Consider the following 24653-nt stretch of genomic DNA (forward strand, 5'->3'; position numbering starts at 1 on the left):
CTTCAAGGATAACCCTGCTTTCCGCTTCATCTTCTTCAAGCTCCTCTTCCGTGTAGCCCTCTTCCTCTTCTTCATAATCATCATCATACTGAACTACATCTGCACTTTCCCACAGAGACTCCTGACCGTGCAGCTCATCAATGTGACGACTCACTGTAGTCTCGTCTTCTCTGCCCATGATGACCAGGGAGGGGCTGGCTGGTAGAAAATCATCTCCTGCTGTGTACGGCTGATCAGAGATTAGCAGCGACTCACTGCTGGCAGAGCCTTGGAAAAAAAAAATTCAAGATGTCAAAAGTCATTTTAAATGTTGTTTGAGTTGACTGTTAAAAGATATGACACTTGTAGTGCAAGAAATCAAAGTAGGTGCTTGAAGATTTGCTTAAAATCTAATAAATTCAAAAAAAGAAAAGAAAAAAAGACTGTCACAGACCTGACATCATGGCCCTCCGGGTTTTAGTGGTCACACATTGTGAATCACAGCATTCACATATGGAGTTGTCACCGGTGAGGGCCCTCCACCTATCACAGCAGAGGCACAAAATATGCTCAGTCCACTTGGAAACAGTGAAAAATGAGTCCTGGTAGGGGAATTACAGCACTGATGCTCACCTGTTCCCTCTGTAGGTGCAGGATTTGTGTGCAGGACTCGGTTCCTCTGATGTGACAGATAATTTGCAGTGAATGCTGACCTGAAATGGAGACAGAGTTAAGCCACAATCGCAACTGTGTAAATCCAGAAGAGCCATAGCTTCTTCAGTCTCACCTCAGTGTCAGGATCAGCAGTAAACTGGAAGGCCTTTAGGGAGAATCGCAGGGTCCTGTCTGTCCGATAGATGAACCAAGAGGCTCCTGGGTCTCTCTTGCTGTCCAGCATACAGCTATGGATGACACCAACATGACACTGATCCCAAATCGCAAATCAGGACAAGGGAAGAAAAAAAAACAAACAAGAAATTTTAAATACCTTACATACCCAAACTTGTCGATGATGGTGTATTTGAGGGATGATTGAGAGCCACTGGATGGTGTTGCATAGCAGCTACTGATGTACAGTTTTCCTCCAGAGGGGAGATGAGGAGCAGAGACCTGGACATTTACTGTCTGTCCAAGCTGGTACACGTGGGACTTGGCTGGTATGCTCCATGAATCTAACAATGGAGGGTATTACATCAAATTAAGCCACTTACTTCGAGATTTATAAAAGTCTGAAGGCTGCAACAGCTCTGAACTACAGGTGACACGTCTATACCAGCCATCAACTCGATCTGGAAGTCACTGGGACGCCCCTTCAGCGTTTTACGCACGACAGCAGTTTGCCAGGTGGGTTTCACAGCCAGCTGGTACACATGATGGTTCCTGGACAGGTTTTGCAAGGATGTTAGAAAGTTGGCCTTTACACACAAGATGTTGAAAATAGCAAAGAGACAAAGTCCAACCTCTGATAACGGCATTCAATGTTTATATCAATCCGGTGCGCCCTGCTAGGTAACCGTTTCGGCGAAGGCTCATAATGGAGCACGAATTTGTAGACCAGGTAACCCTGGGGCACCTGTCGCGCGGGGTCACAGTTGTGATTACAAGATTAAAGACGCTGGGTTTGCATAGTCTGGAAACAAATGTCACTAATGGTCATCTTACCTCGCGCACGGCATCACACGCTGTCAGAGGATACGTGAAGAGGATGTCACCGTACGGTCTGAGAACCCCGTTGCTTTTGCAGCTGCTGCCTAATTTCAGCTCCTGTGCATCTGCGCCCAGACCGTAGAAAGCTGGTTTGACCCGCACGACAAAGTCAGACGTGGAGCAGGTGACAGAGACGTCTGGGAGGAAAGCAAGGTGCGACCGGACCTTTGCCTCGGGCTTTACAGGGCGCATGGATCGAGGTGTTACAGGTGTGGGAGCAGGGTGGGGCCTCTTAGAGCTGAGCTGAGACAATGGAGCGGGTGATCTGTGGGGGGATTTCCTGTCGCCTGTTGTTGACAGTTTGATTGGATCGGATTTTGGAGTACCCAGTTTGAAAACCTTTTTCCTTCTAGTAAATTGAGATTCATAAGTGTCCGCTGCACAGCCGAGGAGGCCAAGTGATAAAACACTCCACAGAATATAGAGATGCCACTTTGTTTTCATTGCAACAGACTGCTGTCCTTCTACCTTTCCCTTTCAATGTGCGCGTGAAGCCCCCGCTCACTCACGGCTGGATGTAATTAGTGGAAGATAAATTGACTTCCTGTTTCCAAGCAGACGAGGTTTGTTTGCTTGTCTCCGAAAGGAACCATCGCTGTGAGAAGGTTCAACACAAGCCTCACATTAATATAGCCTACAATAAGACAAGGCTAAATGACAAAACCATACTAAATATAAACTAAAATGTCTAGCAAACAAAGCTCCTCCGGTAACCCACTGAAACAAGTGGTTAAATATTCTACACATAAAAAGGTGAGGTGGATTTTTTTTTGACAAACTTTATTCACAGACTTAAAATTACAAATGTACAGCACATCGCTTCTTCAGATTTATATATTGCTCATCATAGTCAGACTTAGAAAAAAATATTTACAATTTATACATACAGCAGCATATAAACACCAAGGAAAGATGTAATGTGCTTCCTTCAGTTAATTTAGTGCAACTTCAAAGGCCTAAAAAGGAAAACTATGCAGGAATATATTAAGGTTTAGAACTTAAATCTTAATCATTTATGCAGTGAGGGTCTGAGATCATTTGAGGTGAAATCAAGTGTACGAAAGTGAGGACAATTTTCCTGGATATAAGAGATCCTTGTAATAGAAAATCTGGGTTTGTGCTGCTGTTTTAGAGTCACAATACTATGAAGGCAGATGGTTTAATCACATTATGGCAACTTGTGATATTTTTTCTTACAAAAAGAAAAAATAAATGAAATGTTTTCCACAGGACTTCAAAATCACCCGGTCACATATCCATCAACAACCATTCGCTGTTAATAAATTATTATACACATGTGCTTTCATAAGAAAAATTATAATCCCTTACTTTAAATAAATAGTTAAATAAAGCATTTTTCTTCCCCTGGGAAGTGAAAACATGCTAGATGAAATGACTTCATACTGGAGTTGACTTTGCTGTAACAGCTTATTCAAAAACATCTTTTAAACCTGATGGAGATCAGCTATGTTTAAACACAAAAAGGTGTGATGGGAAACCCTTTTCAGTAGCAAAAAGAAAAATAAACCCAACAATCGGAGTAACAAGTTCAACAGAAAATCTCATTGCAAGTTATTATACAAGATGTGCTTATAAGGCAGTGATTCACATATTCTACATTCACTACATAATATCATGAGGTGCCTTTTCCCCTTTAGAAGATTCAAGTACTATTACAGTTTTTGCTTTGATGAAATGATCTATAGGCAACAACACAATCCACAGAAAAGTAGAAATTGGGGGAAAAAAGTGGCTCCATACATCTCCAATTAGTGGAATAGTGTTGGTATGCCCTTTATGAATATCGGCTGAAACTATATGTTTCCTTCAGAGAACTCTCCGAATGGAAAGTTAGAGCTGATCTCAGATATGGTAAACATCAAAGGTAATATCACACTCAAATCTGCACGAGTGAAGGTCTAATCTTGTAAACTAGCAAATAAATACTTCATAAAAAAAAAAATACCACAAATCACAAGCAGTGTCCCAATTCCAACCTTTTATAACCAGGTTTTAAGGATGTAGTGCAGTCACACTGGAGGTGTGACAAGAAGGAAGTAGAAAAGCACTACTGTCCCACAATGCAATGCACAAATGAAATGAAGGTGCTGCTTAAAACTAGTCAAGGTAGATAACATTGTATATAACTAAAGGACCATCTCAGTAAACAATAAAGTGACACATCTTTGGAAAAATAGTTTGATTTCTCTTTGTTGAGGAAAACGCAAACCAAGATGAAATGACTACAGCTCCCATGAGCCTTAGCCATTCACTTACAGGAGCTGTAGTTGGTGAAAATGTGTTTTATCTTTGTTAGAGTGATGGAGTGATAAGATTTTACTGTCCAGTTCAGTGGTAAAGACCCTTTTAGGTTAAAATATGGACAGATCCCAGTGTTGAGTTTCAGCTAAACAAGGAAAAAAAACCTGCAAAAAAATGTTGAAGTGAAAGCAACAAGAACAGAAGTTAACCCGCAACTTTGGCTCTACACTAATTGTGTATGTTTCTTAATTGTAGTAAATGCTGTTTAATTGGGACACAGCTGGAGATAAAGGAAAACAGAAAATACTTGAATCACACATAAGATGACACTGGGTGGCCACTAGAGGGCGACGTAAACCTGTGTAATCCACTGGAGGGAGACGATCAATGCTGATGATGTTTGGGCAGCAGCGGTATCTGCGGTCCCTTCTCTGTTACTACAGATAGTTGGTGGTCATGTCCCTCGACTGCCTGTGTAAACTTGTAAACCAGCAGTGGTGGTTGGCTCATCCTCCGCCAGCTACACGTTGCTCCCAAGTGCTGAAGCTTCTGACTCGGAATCTGTTTCGGAGTCCCTGTTTAAAGAACGGGAGAGCAGCCAAGAGTCACACACAAAGGATTTGGCTTGTGCAGACAGGGTGCAGGATACATGCAAACAACAGGACAAAGTTTATTTGAGTATTTCATTTGAATTTAGCTCGGTTATACAGACAGGAGCTGAATTTAGCATCTCACCGGTGTGTTTACTGTGGTCAGATATGAGTCCTGCAGCACAACAATAAGTGCCCACCCCTGTTAAGTTATCCCAGAATGAATTATAAACTACTGTGTGTGTGAGTGTTTATGTGTGCATTTCTCTCCTCACTTACAGGATCTTCTGCAGCAGTTTTTGGTTGCCATGCCTCCTCTCTTCATCAATAGGGTAGGTCCTCAATATCAACAGTCCCACAATAATAAGACACACAGGCACAGGAGACACCAGCACCTTCAGGGTTAAACTGACTGCCTCGGGTTGTGAGCAGCTCCCAGTCTTATAGTCGGCAAATCTGCGGAAAAATGCAGAAAGAGGGACAAAAGTTGAGCTGATGTGAGTACAGTTTGGCAAGATTGTTAGTTGGAGGATTATGTGATTGTTAACCACATGACCACTGGGACTGATGAGCTGTAATGTGGAGTTAATCTCATATAGCGTTAGAGATCACAGGTGTGCAGATTTTAGCTGAAGGCTGATTAAATTTTAAGGATAGTGAGGATGAAAACACAAATCTACATGAGAATAATTACAGAAGTTATACATGATCAAGAACGGATCAATTAACTTACTTCAAACTGAGGGTAGAGATACCCAGGGATATCCCAGAGGCAAACTTGATGAAGAACACATAGAAAGAGTAGAAGAGGGCTTCATGACCATGGATGTCCGGGTTCTTAACCTTGAAGTCATCCACTACATCAGGAAGCATCGACCTGAACGGACAAACAAGATTTAGAAGGAAAGTCAAGTCACGATCGACAAAAATCTACATCTGTATCTGTATCTAGGGAAGGAGCCTGTGAATGAGCTCGTGCTTACCAAGGCAGGAGGAAAGCTGCCGCCACGCTCACACCTGCCGCCACTGAGACCAAGTAAGACATGATGAGGTTGCTCTCGATGCAGACGATCAGGATCATGAAGGGTATTGCCCACTGTAGAAAGACACAGAGGGATGTGAGCAATTCAATAACAACCCATCCTTTTTACATGAATGTCTTTGTTGTGCCAAAAACAAGCATCTATCACTTACCGAGATGCCGAAGTAAGTTGCCGTCTTCTTCCCAAACCGGGTCAAAAACCACTGCCACAATGGGATGGTTAGACTCCCCGACAGCTGGGGAAAAAAATGAGACATTGAATTCTCAGTATTATTTCTCCATTAAACATTATTACATACATACAGACTGTAAACTGAGGGCTACCAATGTACTGTTTTAATGTATGGTTTGCAGCAGCACTAAGAAAAAGCCTTTGAATCTCTGTTTTCAGAACAGCCACAGGGAAGAGAGACATTAAATTCTTGAAGCCATATGGATTACGTTGCTTTTCGATCTGAATTTAATTGAAACATTGTGAGTGTACTCCCACGTTGCTGCCAATAATATGTCTAACATACATTTTGTATGTGGGAGAAAACCCGGGGTCAACCGTTGTACATGTAAATTAAATTCTGGTGAACATTAAGAGTGGAAAAAGAAAAGTTGCTTAAACAATGATCAGGGATTAAAATCAACTTTTAGTTTGAAATTCAGGTCCTGGATTGAGTCGTGTCATATCCTGTGGTGTATATGGTTTTATATAACCATGTTTTTATGTGGTTGCAAGAAAATGGTCAAAGATGCTGCATCTGATTAAAGGGCCTGATTTCTATTCTTATCTAATCTATTCTTATCTATCTAAAAAAAAAAGCTGCATGTAGGACTTGCAGTATTTTAAGACCTCATCATTTCTAAAATCCTGGCTGCAGCCCTGAGTATGAATATTAATCAAAGGAATTGTGTGAGATGGTTATCCCTAAAAGAAAATGATTCTCCACTGAAATCAATCAGACCTCGAACTGGGTTTCATCAAGGACTGTGGGAAATGTGGGAACCTGAGATAAAGTACCCACTGGAGGAGGAGGTCAAGGGACAAAGCTACAATATGCTTTGTGGGGGTCCTGAGTTGACCCTGAAGGGGGCAGACAACCTTTGGCCTCTTGGCCACACTTGCTCAACCAGTGTTAAATGACCACACAGGAACAAGACTGTCACTGAAAACTCAGCAGCCTAACAATCCATTGTGAGTAAATATTTCCATTCTGCCCCTCCACTCCCACCTCTCCAAATATGATACATGGTGTCCAAAAAATGTCTCCACTCCTAATCAGTGGGAAGGACCAAAGCAGAAACCACGAAGGGAGAAATGGAAACGAGGACGCAACGAATGGTTGCAGTTCCCATGGTGGCAGTGAGGGATCGCCTGGGCAACAAAAGCTCCACTGTGTGCCTGTCTCTCCCTTCATCTCCTGCTAACCGCGAGTGAATGTGTGGCTGGGAGACAGGTTCCCAGGAGCCCAAACAACACCTCCTCTCACCCTGAAAATCTGCCCTTTCAGCCCCGGTGCCACGCATCTCCTCGTGCGAGGAACAGCCTCAGAGAAACAGCTGAAAACCCCACAAACACTGGGAGTTTGATCTGTGCCACAAGGACAGCCAAACAGGGTTTTCAGGTGCAGATTGTACTGATGTCCTCCACATCTAATACTGATTAGGGATTTACAAGGAGGTAGATAGAGTCTTTCAGTGGAAAATGGAAACACTCACCATGATGACCAGGAGAATATTCTGAAAGTCGTTCCTGTGCCCAAGAGCGTAGGTGATGAAAAGGGCAAAGTTTCCCTCCAGTAGCTATAAAAAAAAATATGAAGTGTCACCTTTAAGCAAATTACAGTTACAGTTAAAGGGATAGTTCAACATTTTAATATAAACCAGTTTGCTTTCTTGCTAGGCAAGTTGTTTCCAGTCCAGCTTCGTATTTACCTTAAAGATGTGAGAGTGGTATGAACCTTCCCAGGTTACTCTCAACAAGGAAACCAACTACGGGATTCCCCAAAATGTTTTTCCTATTCTTTCAAATAAGACTCTACCTGTGACCTCTACATCCAACACAAGACAGATAATGAAACACAGCTTTACCATGAAGGCCAGAGAGGTGAAGAGGAATCCGATGACCAGTTTGACGTAAGGTGTGTGGCTCACCACCAACCACAGGCCCTGACGGAAGGTAAGGGGGACTGATTTTTTATGGCTGCTCTCTAAAATACAACATGGAGGAGAAGAGAACAAAGATAAGCCAGCTGAAAATCCCTGTTGTAAGAAATCTAATGCACAATAACAGCCACTGTAATGAAAGATAGTCTTCTAGTATTTGTCCAATTTGTATCTTGCAGTAGGTGTATTGTGCATGAGGTCAATATGAAGTCATACCATGTCAAAAAGCCCATGTAAATAATTCCACACTGACATTGAACTAATGACAACCTCTCTTGTTATCTCATGGATTTGTACCTTTTTGCTCCTTCACACCAAAAAACAAGACTCCAGCACAGAGGACGTAGATGATGGAGATGACCCCTGAAGCAAGCAAGTAAGCTTGTTTCTGAAGACAGAAAAGACAGCATTAGCTTGGACTAACACTCATGTAGATGCTGTAACAAGTGTTTGTAAATATCGTCATTTGTCCGACATCATGCACAGGGTGCAAAACTCTCACCGTCTCCTCCAGTGAAACACCGGACGCGTTGTATGCCAAGGAGTTTCTGCTGTCGGAGACATCAGGCTTAGTGGAACAATCTGAGCCGCCACCCACAATCTGACCCTGGATTGCGGTGCCCAGCACTGTGCCCATCACCTCCACCATCATACCTGAGAGCAACACAGGAGTGGAGCGTTAGAGCATGAACGACAACACATGTAAAACCTCTGGATCACACAGGATGGCTGACGTACGATAGGCAGTGGCAGAGTCCCTCTCTTTATGGTCACTGCTGATGAACATGGTGAGGGCTGAATATGGCACATGGAAGCACTGTGAACATAAACAAACACGTAGTTAGACAAGGGAGCAGAGATAAAAGAACAGAGCACTGGGCAGAGTCAACATGAAGGACTAACCGTCTGCATTGACTGGAAGAGGCAGTAAAAGATCAGGTACCAGATGACCTTCCCTTGCTCAAATGGAGGCACATACCAGATTAGGAAGTAAGTCACCACCGCAAACGGAGTAGAGGAAAGGATCCTAGGAAGAACAGGGTACAGGATTGTTTAAGAGACAAAACCAAACAAAGATATTGCTTCTAATGTGAATTTCATTCTGTGCTGTTAGGCTTGAAACAAAAAGTGCTCGGCCTTCTGTTTCCTGCCGTTAAAGAGTGTGTTTAATGAATTCTGCCAACTGTTACTGTACTTTAACCCCCCACTTTTCATTTCTCCTCCCTTGCAGCCAATTCTTTTCTACTCTCTCCCACTCGCTTTGTGAATAATAATCCCCCTAATCCTGCCTTGCTGGAGCTCGTGTGTGGTGAAAGGGCTCAGTCTGGGCTGCAGAAGGAGATGAGGGTGGGCTGACCAACGACGAAGCCGCTTTGGCCCACCTCACTCTCACCCCCCACTTAGTTTCACTGGCGTTTCCACCGGCTTTGTATGCCCTCCAGCTGACCTCAGTGCCAGGGCTTGTTCAGAGAAGCTGGTGCCACTTCAGAAACTTGTTTTTAAACAGACCATAGTCCAGCTGCATCTCCCAGTGAAGATGAGGAAATCTTTTACAAAAGCCCCTTCACAGTGAGGACTTAGGCATGGCTGCAGGGCAGTGGACAGAAACATTACAAGATATTTTTGTGCCAACAGGAAACCACATGTCTCTTGTTGGCAACAATTTGTCAGTTATCCAGTTAGTTTATTAAAAAGAAAATAATTGGCAACTCTTTTGATAAACGATTCATAGTTTAAGCCCCCCCTCCCCTGTTCTGGTGTGGCACATGTGGGAAATAAGTAAGAAAGCACCTCCTGATTTCGCTTAATGTCTGAGCAAATTAGGTTAATGAGAGCTAATTTATCTGGAAATAGAGGCCAGGTTGTGATTGTTTCATGGCTGACTGAACACAGGCCATGGTGCTAAGGTCAGTAAGGGCCAGGAAATGACCTTGATACATACAATAAATTACACTAAGTGCACACACACGCACACACAAAAAAACCCCTGTTATTATCTCAATGTAAAATGTTGACATCTGCGAGTTCTTATCAGACATCTAGTTGTTTCACTTCAGTTTGAAAACCGACACGGGCCACAGAGGATCATGTACATGTTGCCTTTTTTAACAATGACCTCCAGTATTTCAACCAAGCACTTGACCCAAAGTAACCTCTCTCTGCTTCTGCCAAACCCCCCTCCACCCCACCCCAAACACACACACACAAATGGACACACCCCTTACTCATTTGAAGCTGATGGTGTGTTGTGGGCTTGACCAATCACAGAAGAAGTCTGTAAATTCCCCTCCCCCAACCCACAATGTGCGGAGCTTGTGCACAGCCGGCATCTCTGACTCAAATATCCACGATGCTCAAGATATCACTGTGACATCATGTGAGAGAAAATGCCAGCATATATAGTTATTGAACCAGACATTCTCGTAACACTGTCACGCTTCACTCTCTGTTGCCCTTCTCACACATACACATGTGAATGAAGCTGTGCCTATTTAAGAGCAGGATGTCAAGGTCATCTCAGCTGTCAGCATTACACGGCCATATTATTGTGGTTCTATAAATTTGGTTACAGAAGTCATTTTATGCTCTCAAGCAGAGGATTCAAATTTTACAGTTTTACGGTCTGCAATGTTTCTTGTTCCATGGTGACCCTTTTAAAGCTTAAATAAAAATATATTTAAACACATGTCTTGCCTGTTCAAGAAGCAGAGGCCAATATGGACATTTAGCAAGAGGTAGGGATACCCTTGACAGGTTGCCAGCTGTATCACGAGGCTAGCACATGTACAGCAGACAAACGGGGAATCTCTAGAAACAGAACTACATCCAGTTTGTTTATAGAAAGAAATTTTGCTGTACTGTCTATACCAAGTTATACATCTTTAATATCTACCTAATATAGATTTTATTTTCATTAATGTGACTATAGCTTGAATTTATCTGGTATTTCATGCACCATATTAGCCACAGCCAGACATTCTCTTCTGCCTATTTCATCTATAACAGATAGAATAGCACATTTCATCTATATTGACAGTGTCTACACATACATATACAGGAAATTAAAGGCACCCTGTGGACTTTTTAACCACTAGTAGCGCAAGGGAACAATGCGCATGAGGACAGACATGCAAAAGCGTGTAGGTGACATGACACACATAAATAAACATGACAAATGTTAACAACGCATCAACAATTTAAATATTTTATAAGGAAAGAAACACACTAGACATGTTTGTTAAGCCTCAAGGACACAAATAATACAGTTTGATGAGTAAAACTAAATGTTTTCTTTGCTTACAAGAAAACGCCACTGGACACCTTTAAAGTTTGCTCTTGGTACACATCGTTAAATTTATGAGTCCCTCTTGTAGCCTATTTAGTGATACGCTTAAAAGCTTGTCCAGCTGTTTCATTCATTTTCACAGAGCCAAGTCTCTTCAAAAAATAAACCACTTATCTTAACTAAAAGTTAAAGCAGATGGTTGATACCACCACACATCTGCGTCCATAAACAGGTGACAGACAAGTGCAAATGCTTTGTCTGCTTTCACCTTCTTTTACCACTTTTAGCATGCGTCATAAGGACTGCTGATGCACACTTTACATACACCTTTTCATAAAGACTGCATTCTTGCACTTGTTCTCCCTCAGTAGCCACTTCAACCATGTTGCCGTGGTTACCGCTAATGGCTTGTGAGCTGCTTTTTGTCAGTACATTTACCTCACACTTCTCATGCACACATTTTCAGTATTTCCTTAATAATGTCATCTTTGCCCTGTGAACCTAGTCCTGAAGTGAATTTGCTGCTATGAGATTCAGACACCCACCACGGCATCATACGTCCGATCCTGGTCCATCTACTCCGGCTCACCAGGAAACCCACTGTTGGGTCTGTGACAGCGTCCCAGGCCCGGCCCACAAACAGGATGATGGAGGCATAGAAGGGATCCAGCTAGAGGGAAGAAATGGAAAAAAGAGTGAAGCATGAAACCAAAACAAAGAGCCAATACTACCTCATATGGCACTGCTGAATAGATGTAGGGAACGGCTCAAAAGAGTCATGACATCAATGAGGTTATGAAGACATTTTGAGGCTGTGTACAACGGCTTGTTTAAGAACAGAGTAGCATTCAAAGCCACTCTAATGATCTCATCCCCTGATCTGAATGGCCTTTATTGAAGTTCCTACTGTGTACAGTGGAAAGGTCTAATTTGCTAATTGAGTAACAAAGCAAAGCAGCACGGGTCCAGGTTAATGTGCTTGACCAAACACTACAGGATGAAGTCTGTTAAACTGATCCCAGGCTGAGAAGAGTAAACACAAGCTATGGCCTTAAAGCTCATTAGTGTGTGCTGCAAAGAAGCTAAAATATAAAGATAAGTGAATGAGTGTATCCTGCAGAATAAACAAATGGATGAACTTTGTTATGAAGAATAGTGAATAAAAATGGACTTTCATTTGCCACTTTATGTATTCCTACAACTTTTTCCAGTTGTACAAATGCATTTTTTTCTTAATAAGTCAAAGATTTATGCCAGAAATGTTTATATAGCACAACAAATGATGCTGAAAATTATGATTTGACTTTTGTAATGCTCCCCTTTTTGTGTAGCTTTTGTCAATCACCTGAGCCACATCCAGGAGGTAGATCTGGAGGAAGAAGCCCAGAGCACTGCCCGTGATCTGGTAGGGAGCCCCACCTATTGCATAGCATAGTTTGCTGCACACAGACAGACGATTTCTCTGTTCCCTTGGCTGGAAGAGAAGAAGAGGGGAGGAGAGGAGATGTGTTATCCAGTTAGATGCACAAAATATTATGACTCCAAACTAACTGCAGACAATAAAATGCTTATATTCTCAGAGGAGATATAAATCAAGGTGAAGTGATGTGGGCAGTGGTGTACAACATGATCATTATCTGCATTTCTATTCTGCTCTCAGGAGTTTATTTAATCCCTGTTTTCTGCTTCAACTACCCTCATCCATCCCTTTGTCCATAACTCTTGGAAAACTGATGGTGTGTTAAACAACCTGTTACTGTGAGGGGCTGAGATTGGCTAATATACCTCACCCCACTGCTCACAATGTCAGATTAGAGACAGATTAGAGTGACGATGCAGTGTGGGCCTATACGCTCCAGTCAGAAAGTGGTGTGAAACTATGAGGTTACTGTAGTTCACACATACACCCACTACATCATGAAGACTCCAGTGCAGCCATTGGCTCCAGCAATAGGATGTTGGAGGTAGTATGACATTACATGCCGAGTAGCTAACAGTCAGCAGCGACAGCCAATCACCTGTAATGGTTTGATGATGTCAGCAAGGGGGGGGCTTATAGTCCTCAATTCACATCCGCCACAGACACAAAAGCAGAATCACCTCATGTTGGAAATTGCTGCCTCCTCACACATCACAGAATGAATAATATACTCTTCTGTCACATCCGTCAGCATACCAAAACCACGCTGGCATAATCATCGGCACTAAAAATAAAAACTAAAGCTAAAGAAAGGAATGCAGCCTCTAGGCAACATTTAATGACGGAGGAAAATTCTCACAGACACCATTTCCTAAGTGAATGAGAGACATTTGGGCTATAACTTTGTTATCCAGTGTTGTCCAATGTAATTTCCCAATGAGACACATATTTAAATTGTTCATTTTATCCAACCATCAATCCAAAATCAAATACTTTTAATTCACTATCATATATGACATAAAAAAGCTAGAAAATACTCACACTAAAGAAGCTGAAACTAGTAAATGTTTTATGATAATAAATTATCAAAATATTTTCTTAAATTTACAGCTGAAATGTCCTGTGATCTGATAATGCAATTATATTTTAGGATGTAGATAAAATGCAACACGGTCATACCTTTTCATTTAAAATACCAACACTTGGTAATTTTCTGGAGGCTATTAGACATACACACTTGTCATTTTAAGTCATTGTAGTCTTCTAGACTGCTTTAATATACATGTAAGTGTGTGTATAATCATTCCAAATATTTTAGAACTACAAATGTCATTGTTGAATATGTACATGACTTTAGCCTCCCAAACCAAATGATTCCTGAATTCGCATCATGCAGCTCTGGAGCAGCAGCACCACTTCACATTTATGCAGCGCATCTGACAGTATTAGGCTTAAAAACTGCTGTATTTGACAAGACTTTACAGTGTGAGGGGAGTCCTCAAATGTTTAATTAAAATATGGCCCCTTTAAAGCCGGTCAGCCGGTATGTCAACCTCACAAACAGCTGCCCGAGGACAGACATACAAACCGGGTGAAATTCAAATCATTCCGGGGAGTGGTTGAGGTGTAAGATGTCTAATGGAAGTGCAATTTATCAAACATTCAAATTAGGCGCCCTTTTAAGCTCCTGGATAATTTGGGGCCAAACAGAGACCCCACTTAAATTCAGTAACACCAGAAATAAAATATATATCTCCCGTGGCTTACCTTTGCTGTCTTGACTTCTGTATTTATAGGTTTGACTGATAGCAAACTCGCAGCGTACTGCTCGGCGCCCTCTCCTCGTGCCATTGTGATTTCAAAACGATGAAGTAATTAATTTCTCTTTGTAGGTATCGTAATATTTTTTAGTGTCAGAAAGGAAGAAAGCCGCTTCACAGCGACATAGTGTACTGCTCAGTGCTGAGTGTGTGTGTCCGTCTCTAACTCAACATTCTTGTGTGTTGGTGGTCGCGGCAGTTCATTCATTCTACTGCACCGAGTCTCTAACCGCTGTGACGTGTCGTGATGTGACGTGACGCGACGCGACACGCGCGTTCCATTTCTTTCAAGGGAAAATATTCCTCCGGAAACTTACGTGTATATAACTACTGTTAAAAATCAGGTGATGAGAAAGTGAACTGTAAAACTACATTAGTAGCCACTTTATCTGCCATTTAGAATTCTTTGCTCGACATTTTACAAAAATTAATTATCACCCATCACCCAAAGACACATTTGCTGTAAATAGATTTCTAATGGATGTTTTTCACTGGAAAAGTCGAAAAACTACGTTGAAAGTCTATTTTTAAAGTGTATGACTTTACAATTAGACCTTAAACACAACAGTAATTAATGAGGCAAACTAATGTTTGCAACTTTTTCTTTATCATTTTTTCCTTATCATAATTTTAAAGTTTTTATGTGATATTTTTAATTTCATCTTTTTTCATTTAAAACTGCTTTGAAACTGTTTCAACACATTCACAGTGATGATGACATCCCAGTGATGAGCCAAAGTATAAATCTTGTCACTGTACACAGCAAAGTGAAAAATTATGACAATGACTGGTTTCCACTTAAATGCGTCAATGACACAGTTAATAGTGGACAGACATAGTTGGGGATGACCCCTAACCCCAATGATGATGCGTGAGGAGTCAATCATCATAGACGCCCATGTTAAAATGCCCTAACTCATACGCAGAAATAAAAACATGTTTATAACCTGGCACAAAAACCATAGTCTCTATAGCTATATAGTCCCCCTTTATGACAGCTGTAGGAGTTGTGAATTTTTATATATCTCACCCGTTTAAATTCTATTTTTTAAAGTCTTAAAGTTATGCTTAATTGAGGGCGTGGCCGCTTATAGTGACAGGTGGGTCCTGTATCAGTCCACTAGCTTCCTGCCCGGCGTCACCTCAGCTCGCAGTGTTTCTATTATTGGTGCCTTTTGGGTGATTTTGCACAGAAATATCGGACAAATGATATGCCTTACTGCGGGTAATTGACAGAACATGAGGAAGTCTGTGCTCCTGTTATTCGAGGTGAGTGAAATTCTAGTGTTATTTTATTTATGTTAGCACTCATTAGCATGTATTAGTGCCTGCGCTCACCATACCTAGCTTGTTAGCTTAGCTTGTTAACTAGCTAATTAGCTAGCAGATTAATTGGCTTTGAGTTAGCCTTCGAGCAAGACACTTAGCTGTGCTAACGATGCTAATGGGAGCGTATGGGTGTGCACCTAAGTTTCGCTCCACTAACACCCCACCTTTTGCCTATTTTTGGATTAGCCGGGAGTTAAATGGAGTCAGGCACTGTCAAGATGGCGACAGTGGAGCAGTCCACTCTAAGCTTCAAAACCATTCTTCAGAAACCTATGGTTAATGTGACGGAGGCTACATCCATCTGTACAGTCTATGGTATGTACCCATGATTTGTCATCCATATAACTTCTAACCTGTAGAGGGTGTTACTGTTGTCCTTGCCCCTCCCTCTGCTAATGTAAATCAATGTCAATATTAGGGCCTAACAGGGTGTTAGTGGTTGCAGGCATTCACTCTCAAGCCCCTTTCACTCCACTCATGCACGGTATCACAATGCATAATAATTTAATATTTAATAGAAGTCATACAGTGGAAATAAGCCAATTCATATCTGTAGAAGAGAAATTCTGCTACCTCTAGTCAACTTCCTGCAGCCACAAAATCAGTTTTAAAATCCATCATTTAGGTTAGTGAGAGTTTGCTATAAAATAAAAACAAAAATCTCTTGGTTTCTTTTTTTAACAACCTGACACTGTTATCTGGCACTGAAAAAATAATAATAAAATCTCCTATGTGGTACACTCATGTTATAAGAGAACAGACTCAAAATTGGGATTTTTGTGTGTGAACATCGGACACTATTGCCTTACCTGGATGTCAGAAGAAGTCATGAGTGAAAGTATGAAGACTGGACCAAGTGGTGATAAAGTCCTCTCTTGCTGAAAGGATTTGTCCTATATCTTGTATCTCTATATTATATCTAAAAGCTGGACAATAAATATATCAAGTGGAGAGAGATAGCTGATCTATTCTTGACCCTTGGCAGTTAATATGTCCAAACTGGGAGCCTCTCTGAAACCAGATGCCACCTGTTTACTTTCACTTTCACCTCTTCCATGCTGAAAATAACTAATTGCATCGTAGCATTTTATTTCATGAAAATTTGCAGTAAAACAGTGTTTTTCCTTTTCAGTAGTAGATGTAAACTTGTGAATGACAGTAGGTTAAGTAGGAATTCAGTCTTAAAGTTGCACAATGTTTTAATACCATTGCCTTGAAAAGCACTGCATTTGATGTGTATCTTATAACATTTTATACATACCTTTATCTTGATTGCCAGTAAAATGTGGTGATGGAGCATTTTCATTCTGTCAGTGTCATTTGGCTTATATATGATCCTTGTTTATATTTGCTTTACCATTTTATTTGTTTATGGCCTCCTTTCTAAATATGTTTCTCACTACAAAAACTAAATATCCACAAACACACACCCTTTTCACTATTTGCACAGACCAAATGGGAAAGAGGAGTATAAGTAACTGAAAGAAAACCTGCTCTTTCTACCTTCCCTTTTATATTTAATCTGATGATTCTTTTTCATCTCTATCATTCAACAGCACTGCTAATCAGAAGTTAAAATGCAATCGCTATGTCTTGGCTGAGGCGCTGTGCTGCTTCTCTTCCGAAGAAGACACTTAACTCGAAATCATGACACCACGTATTGCAGTTTCCATTCACCCTTAAAAAACTTGACTTTAAGATGAAAGTGTTTAAAAGACGCATGATACTCTATGAAGATGAAATCAAAAGAGGCTCTGACAAATTCAAACACCCTGTGTTGGAAACAAAAGATGAGATACATGTCCAGAAGATATGTATCAAGTTCATATCATTTGGTAATGATCTAATGATAAAAACATATGTTGCCCATCTGAGTCACTATTAGACTGCACTCGTCCTTGAAAGAACATAATTTTCTGAAGACCTGTAGAAATAAGTCTCTTTCCACATTATAGTCTGGCTGTTACAGCGACTGTAGGTCTAGTTATGTCACCCTCATTTATATTGACCCAGCTAGAGTGAAACAAAGCCCACATGGTTGAGTTTGGGGAACTTAGCTGGTCTTATGACATACAATAACCTAAAACATCTTAATCCTGCAGATTTGTTCCAGCAAAGGTGGAAGGAGCCACATATAATTACACCACTTTATGTAAATGAGTAACCATGAGAACTAAGGAGTGATGCACTTAAACTTGCATTTAAACACACACACACACACACACACACACACACACACACACACACACACACCCACACACACACACTTGCATAGGGTGATTTTAAATACATATGTATTTTCACTCCAGTCTAAAACACTGCTGAATTTCATATATTTTTGAAACTAACCTAATGTTTTCATTAACCCTCACATATACATTCCTACTCTTTTGTCATGTCTAACCTCAAAATCAGGATGGTTTTTAGATTCATATTTGTAGATAATCATGGTGTATGATAATTACAGTATGGCCAAAAGTGGACTAAGTGACTTGAGGGAAACCCCTCCACCAGGGTAGTGGCTGCATTGACTGAAGATGTTTTCAGGAAAGGATTTTAACAGGGCCTTTTTTCACCTAATGTGTGAATCGACAAGGTTTTGTAATTGTATGGGATGATGTCATCATCCCAGGGTGGTGTCACTTTTCCTTCCATCTTACTCTCCATTTCTCACAGAGGAATTAATTTCCTCAGAGAGGTGGAAGGTTGTGAGCTTTCTGCAAAAGTTACTTAAGTATAGTGAAATGTGAGTTAACATTTGTACAAAACTGTAACATGTAATCGACATTTTAATGTTGCAGGTGGTCTGTTGGAGCCAATTTTAAGTTCTTTTGATAATGTAGTTTAATTGAAAACATTTTTCGAGTTTTATATTGCTAGGATTATCTTGAAGAGAGAAATTTTTAGGCCATTTCATACTGGGGTGAGGTATTTAGTGTGGTAGGAGACCTACTTTCCAGCTTTTTTGTTTGGGGACCTGAATGTGTCATGTGTGCTCTTGTGTCCTGAAGCAGATCTTAGAGCAGGGTTAAATGTTTCATCTTTATGGCCTAAACATAGTTCCTCAAAATCTTTAGTCTTTTGAGGAAGGCCTCTTTTTGCCCTAACCTCAATCAACAATTTCCTCAAAATCTTAAAAATCTATTTTGCTTCTATGGTATGTACCCATGATTTGTCATCCATATAACTTCTAACCTGTAGAGGGTGTTACTGTTGTCCTTGCCCCTCCCTCTGCTAATGTAAATCAATGTCAATATTAGGGCCTAACAGGGTGTTAGTGGTTGCAGGCATTCACTCTCAAGCCCCTTTCACTCCACTCATGCACGGTATCACAATGCATAATAATTTAATATTTAATAGAAGTCATACAGTGGAAATAAGCCAATTCATATCTGTAGAAGAGAAATTCTGCTACCTCTAGTCAACTTCCTGCAGCCACAAAATCAGTTTTAAAATCCATCATTTAGGTTAGTGAGAGTTTGCTGTAAAATAAAAACAAAAATCTCTTGGTTTCTTTTTTTAACAACCTGACACTGTTATCTGGCACCGAAAAAATAATAATAAAATCTCCTATGTGGTACACTCATGTTATAAGAGAACAGACTCAAAATTGGGATTTTTGTGTGTGAACATCGGACACTATTGCCTTACCTGGATGTCAGAAGAAGTCATGAGTGAAAGTATGAAGACTGGACCAAGTGGTGATAAAGTCCTCTCTTGCTGAAAGGATATCTTTTGATAATGTAGTTTAATTGAAAACATTTTTCGAGTTTTATATTGCTAGGATTATCTTGAAGAGAGAAATTTTTAGGCCATTTCATACTGGGGTGAGGTATTTAGTGTGGTAGGAGACCTACTTTCCAGCTTTTTTGTTTGGGGACCTGAATGTGTCATGTGTGCTCTTGTGTCCTGAAGCAGATCTTAGAGCAGGGTTAAATGTTTCATCTTTATGGCCTAAACATAGTTCCTCAAAATCTTTAGTCTTTTGAGGAAGGCCTCTTTTTGCCCTAACCTCAATCAACAATTTCCTCAAAATCTTAAAAATCTTTTTGAGGAAGGTTGTGACACACATGCACATGCCTAACAGTAACCACCCTAAAACCAGATCGTAACCCTCAAGTAGCCATTTAAACTTGCATCCAGCACAAACATCTCCACAAAGCTGTCAAAACCCACAAAAAAAAAAAAAAAAAAAATATATATATATATAGTATATATAGTGTGTGTTGTGTTGTACATGTACATATATATATATATATATATATATATTATATATATATGTAATATATATATGTATATATATGATATATATATATTATGTACGTAACACACAACACACACACATATATATATATATATATATATATATATTTTTTATATATATTATATATATATATAATATATATTATATATATATGTATATAAATATATATATATATATTATATATATATATATGTGTGTTGTGTGTTGTAACGTACATATATATATATTATTACATATATATACATATATAATATACATATATACATATTATATATATATGTATATATATGTATATATGTTATATATATAATATAGTACGTACACACACACACACACACATATAATATATATATATATATATATATATTTTTTATATATATATATATATATATATATATATATATGTATATGTATATGTAAAATATATATGTATATGTATATGTAAACATGTATGTGTTTACATATATATTACATATATATACATATATATCCCCTTTCTCCACAAAATGTTTTTTCCTGCAGGCATCTGTTTGTAGCAAATAAGTTGTAACTTTAACTGTCAGATAAGTGGAGTAAGAAGTACAGTGTTAGTTGCATAGAATTATCAAGTGTCAAAAAAGTAAAATACTCGAGCAAAGTAGAAGTACCACTAAAATGTTGAGTAAGTGTACTTAGTTGCCACCACTGGTGGCTGAAGACAAGCTGTAACCTTTTAGTAACCTTACAGGTAAAAACTGTTATTGTGCCACCATCTAGTGGACATCAGTGTAACATCACAACATACTGTGCTGTAGGCATTACAGTAAACTGAACAATTGTGAGACTTGAACTGGAATAGTTAATTAGATTAAAAAAAAAAAAAAAAAAACATTCATCTGTAATTATTTCCATTATCTTTTAGAATAAGATTAGCTTGACCTTAAATGAGTTTTATTAGATCCTGAGACTGACGGAGGAAAACCTAATGTGTATGCTGCGTAGTTTCTTTTTTTTGGAAAGACACTTGATTTTTTTTTCTCAGAATGACACCACACAAGCAGTAACATTTAAGATATTTACTATTTACAATGAATAAATAAATTATTCTTCCTCTAGTTTTCTACACAGTTAGTTTTTATTCCAGGAAGGCTTCGTGCTTTCCTAGGTCCTGTGTTTCCCTTTTTAAAGTGACACAATGTCCACTTGTGAACCCTCACCCAGAGCTGCATATGTCTATGTCTGCTGTGTTGGAAGCAGGTTTTGTAATTTTTGTAATTTTTAGACCCCTGAGGAAGTAAACCTATCCAGTATTTCACAATAAAAAAAAAACAAAGATTCAAGAAAAGTTGCATCAGAATTTATTTCTCTTACTTTTTATCTTGGTAATCGTCTTGCAATCACCGCAACGACAGTCTTCACAGCCTGTCAATCAAATACTGCAATCAAACACTTCACTCCAGATTGGAGTTTACATTTGAAAAGTTGTAAACTAGCTTGTGCCTTTCTACACCTGTCAAACTGACTGTAGCCAGTGGTGCCATAGTATTAGGCCGCTCTTGACCAAATCATTTTCCCAGGTGATGTGGCTCCCACCTCTCAAAAGCTTTTCTCGTGAAAATGAAGATTTTGATATGAAAATGATTCCCACTAATCATGGATCATATTGCAATATCTGTCGTAATAGTTGCCACAGTAATACACTATTTTGATGAATGGATGAGGGTAGGTGTCTTTCAGGTGCTCATTATGTTGGAGTCCTTGTGATGGATTAAATATATGCTATCGTATTTATTATGTGTAATTTTAACTCTTCATTGTGTACCAGTATCTTACATTTGTAGAAAACAAATGTGGATACTTTGTGTAAAAGTTGGAGAATTCAGTGAGTTACAGGTGGTGAAGCAAAAAGTGTTACAACCAGACATTATATTTTCCTTCATTTCAGGGGGGAATAGTGCACTTTTTACTCATTTACTGGTTAGGCCTACTAGTTACTTTGCTGATTTAAGATTTCACATAAAGAAATGTTTTATCATCTTAGAAGATATGATGCACTGTTGTAGGTTAAACTATCCAACAGCACATAAGGTATATAGAATTGAAAATCTACCCAGACACAATATTAAAATTCCATTCACACAATAATATATCAGTTATGATATTAAAATAAAACTCAGGGGCCATTTCTCTAAGAATAATTTGACTTTTGGTACTTGATGTAGATTTTGCTGATAACACTTTCAATTAGCCTTTAATTTGTTATATGTTGTATAGAGCTGTTTGTGTCATTTTGCTGACTCAGACAGTAGCTAAGGCGGGAACACTTTCTCTATACCATTGGACAATTCCACAGAAACATGAGAGTGAAGACTCAGTTCTTAAATCAGTTATTTACACATAGTAAACACCAGGTGGCAGCGTAACTCGGTCCACGTGTATTGCATCAAGACAGTGGTTGCACTTGGTAGCCAGACCAGGGATGTGTCTCTTTGTGTTTGAGATGTTACAATTAAGTTATTGTTTAACCTTAAGGACTCACTTCCTCTAACATGTATGAAGTATGTCTCTGACATGTTATTCTCAGTTTTATTTGAGTCAAACTGCAATGACGTGATGTAAATTTCAGACTTTCATCAGGAAACATTGCAGCAGTGTGAGAAACCAATGTATTTATGGCATGAGTATCCTTTATTAATCATGATCTCAGATATGAAAGTGCCATTTGAATATCCACAGCAATCATTTATTAATGTTAGCATAATTTAGGAACTTGTAATCACATCTAATAATCTTTTAATCAGTGCAGGACTTTGCTGAGGAAGAAAAGAAAAACAAATGATAACATTAACAGTAAAAGCTGAATTTAGTGCATGCGTTGACAGATATAGCTCTTTGCTATGTGAAAGATGTTAGCATGTAACGCTAGCATCCTCCTGGTCACTCTCATGGTATTTTAGGGGGTGTCAGAGTATGGTGTTTTACATCCCCAGGGAGCAATAACACTTGTGTGAATTATTTATGTCGCCTTTCTCATCTGCATGGCTTTTCACTGAGTGCCGGTTGACTGGTCCCATTTTTAAACCTGCTACAGATTGTATGTATATATATTTTTTTTAGACAGGAGGAAAAGGTCAGAGGTCAGGTTGAGGGGGTTCCTGTGTCATGGAGGTCGTGGGGAAAAGGAGGACACCCCCTTGTATTGGATATTCTACAGACAATCCCCCAAAAACCATCCAAATTCCTCCACTGCATTGTGCCCCATATTCTTCAGGCAGCTGAGTGGGTGTTGTAGACTACATGAGGACTCTGCTGAGGTGGATCCCACCCTTTTTACCACCCACACATATGCTACTAGAGCAATAAAGGACAATGGAGAGTACTTGAAGTTAAGATGGGAGATGACTTGGGGAGCTGGCTATTGTTGGTGTTAAGCATTGTTACCCCAACATTGTTCCTGCTGAGGAAAAGATCTCCCAGCTTTAATGAAGGAACAGAAGAGACGAGAAGACGGGGGCCTCATCTGAATTTTATGGGACCAATGTTTTTTCTTTCTTTCTTTTTGGCTGGGATGAAATATTCCCAACATAGCAGACTGAGGGTTTCTCCACTGTGTAATTATGGGATGTGAAGTTACAGGATCTAAAGGCTGTGATCATTGCTCTGTCGACAAAAGAACACCAAATCACATTGGTGAAGCTTAAAGTTAGCTCAAACATGTCTCTTTGTGAATATGTCCAACTTATTTTAGATTCAGAACATAAGCTGATATCACAAAGTTTTGTAGATGTGATCCTTTTCATTTTTCCTTTATTTAACCTGGAAAAAGTCTCCCTGAATTCAAATCTCTTTTACAAGAGAGATCTAGCCAAGAAGACTTCATTAATCTGAACAACATAAACAGTCTTATTCTGTCTGAGTTACAAGTGATTATAGACTTGTAACCATCTGTGTAAAATAACACTGTTACCAAAACAGTCTAGTCTATTGGTATTTGTACATCTCAGTGGTAACAAGGCAAACTCCATCTGCTGAGGAATTTCTTGTGATATGATCAAATGCTCCAAAGCAGCTACTTAATGGCTTTTGTAGTGAGACTGTCAACAATAGTTTCCAAGGCCAAGAATTAATTTTTAATCTCAATATTTAAACCAACATGGATTAGAGGTGCTTGGAAGTGCTCAGAAAAATGGAAATATGAACACCTACAATGCCCTGGCAACTGGGCACACAAGGAAAATGCCATCTGCTGAGGAAGATCTTGTGATATGATCAAAAGCTCCAGAACAGCTACTGAATTGACCTTGTGGTGAGACTTTTTTGTCAAATTTGGTTTTCAAGTCCTTAACAAGTTGTTTTGCATGTGGTGTGTGTCCTCCTCGTACAATGCGATTGGCTGCAGTTGGATCTCTTGTCAGCAAAAATTGATGCTTGATCCCCTGCACACTTTTTTTTTTTTTTAATCTTGGGCTTAAGTCAAAGAGCTCAAGTCCAAATGAAGCCATAGGTCAACTATATTTTTAAATTTTGTGAAGTTTTGAGCCACCTCGACACGACTCCTTCACCTTTGTCTGGTACAATGTTAAATAAAGCGTTTGACTGCCTTTAGTGCACTTTAACCATATACCAGCACTGAAGAGGCCATCACGCAGTCGGGGGCATGTGTTTGACCTCAGGCCAGTCGCTGACAACAGATGTCCATCACTAATCAGTGTCATTAACTCGTCCTGAATTTAACCAGAGATGCTGGAGGTTTTGTCTGGTCCACTGAGGTGCTTAGTCAAGGAGATGAAGCGCACACTATGGACCAAACCGATCAATGTG

At 39.6% G+C, this 24653-nt stretch overlaps 1 protein-coding gene across 1 annotated transcript; it reads right to left on the reverse strand.

Moving 5' to 3' along the window:
• Positions 1-2476: 2476 nt before the first annotated feature.
• On the reverse strand, positions 2477-14439 carry LOC111225469 (sodium-dependent lysophosphatidylcholine symporter 1-B-like). Its single transcript, XM_022750362.1, has 14 exons — positions 14208-14439; positions 12366-12494; positions 11566-11690; positions 8638-8761; positions 8473-8551; positions 8237-8388; positions 8032-8122; positions 7660-7778; positions 7288-7371; positions 5733-5816; positions 5522-5634; positions 5272-5415; positions 4818-4994; positions 2477-4523 (listed from the first exon to the last, which is right to left on the reverse strand). The coding sequence occupies exons 1-14, from the start codon at positions 14289-14291 to the stop codon at positions 4469-4471; spliced, it is 1560 nt and encodes a 519-aa protein (XP_022606083.1). The 5' UTR covers positions 14292-14439; the 3' UTR covers positions 2477-4468.
• Between the last annotated feature and the right edge of the window lie 10214 nt (positions 14440-24653).

This window comes from Seriola dumerili, unplaced genomic scaffold (assembly GCF_002260705.1).
Source record: "Seriola dumerili isolate Sdu_G_001 unplaced genomic scaffold, Sdu_1.0 BDQW01000149.1, whole genome shotgun sequence".
Taxonomy (NCBI): domain Eukaryota; kingdom Metazoa; phylum Chordata; class Actinopteri; order Carangiformes; family Carangidae; genus Seriola; species Seriola dumerili.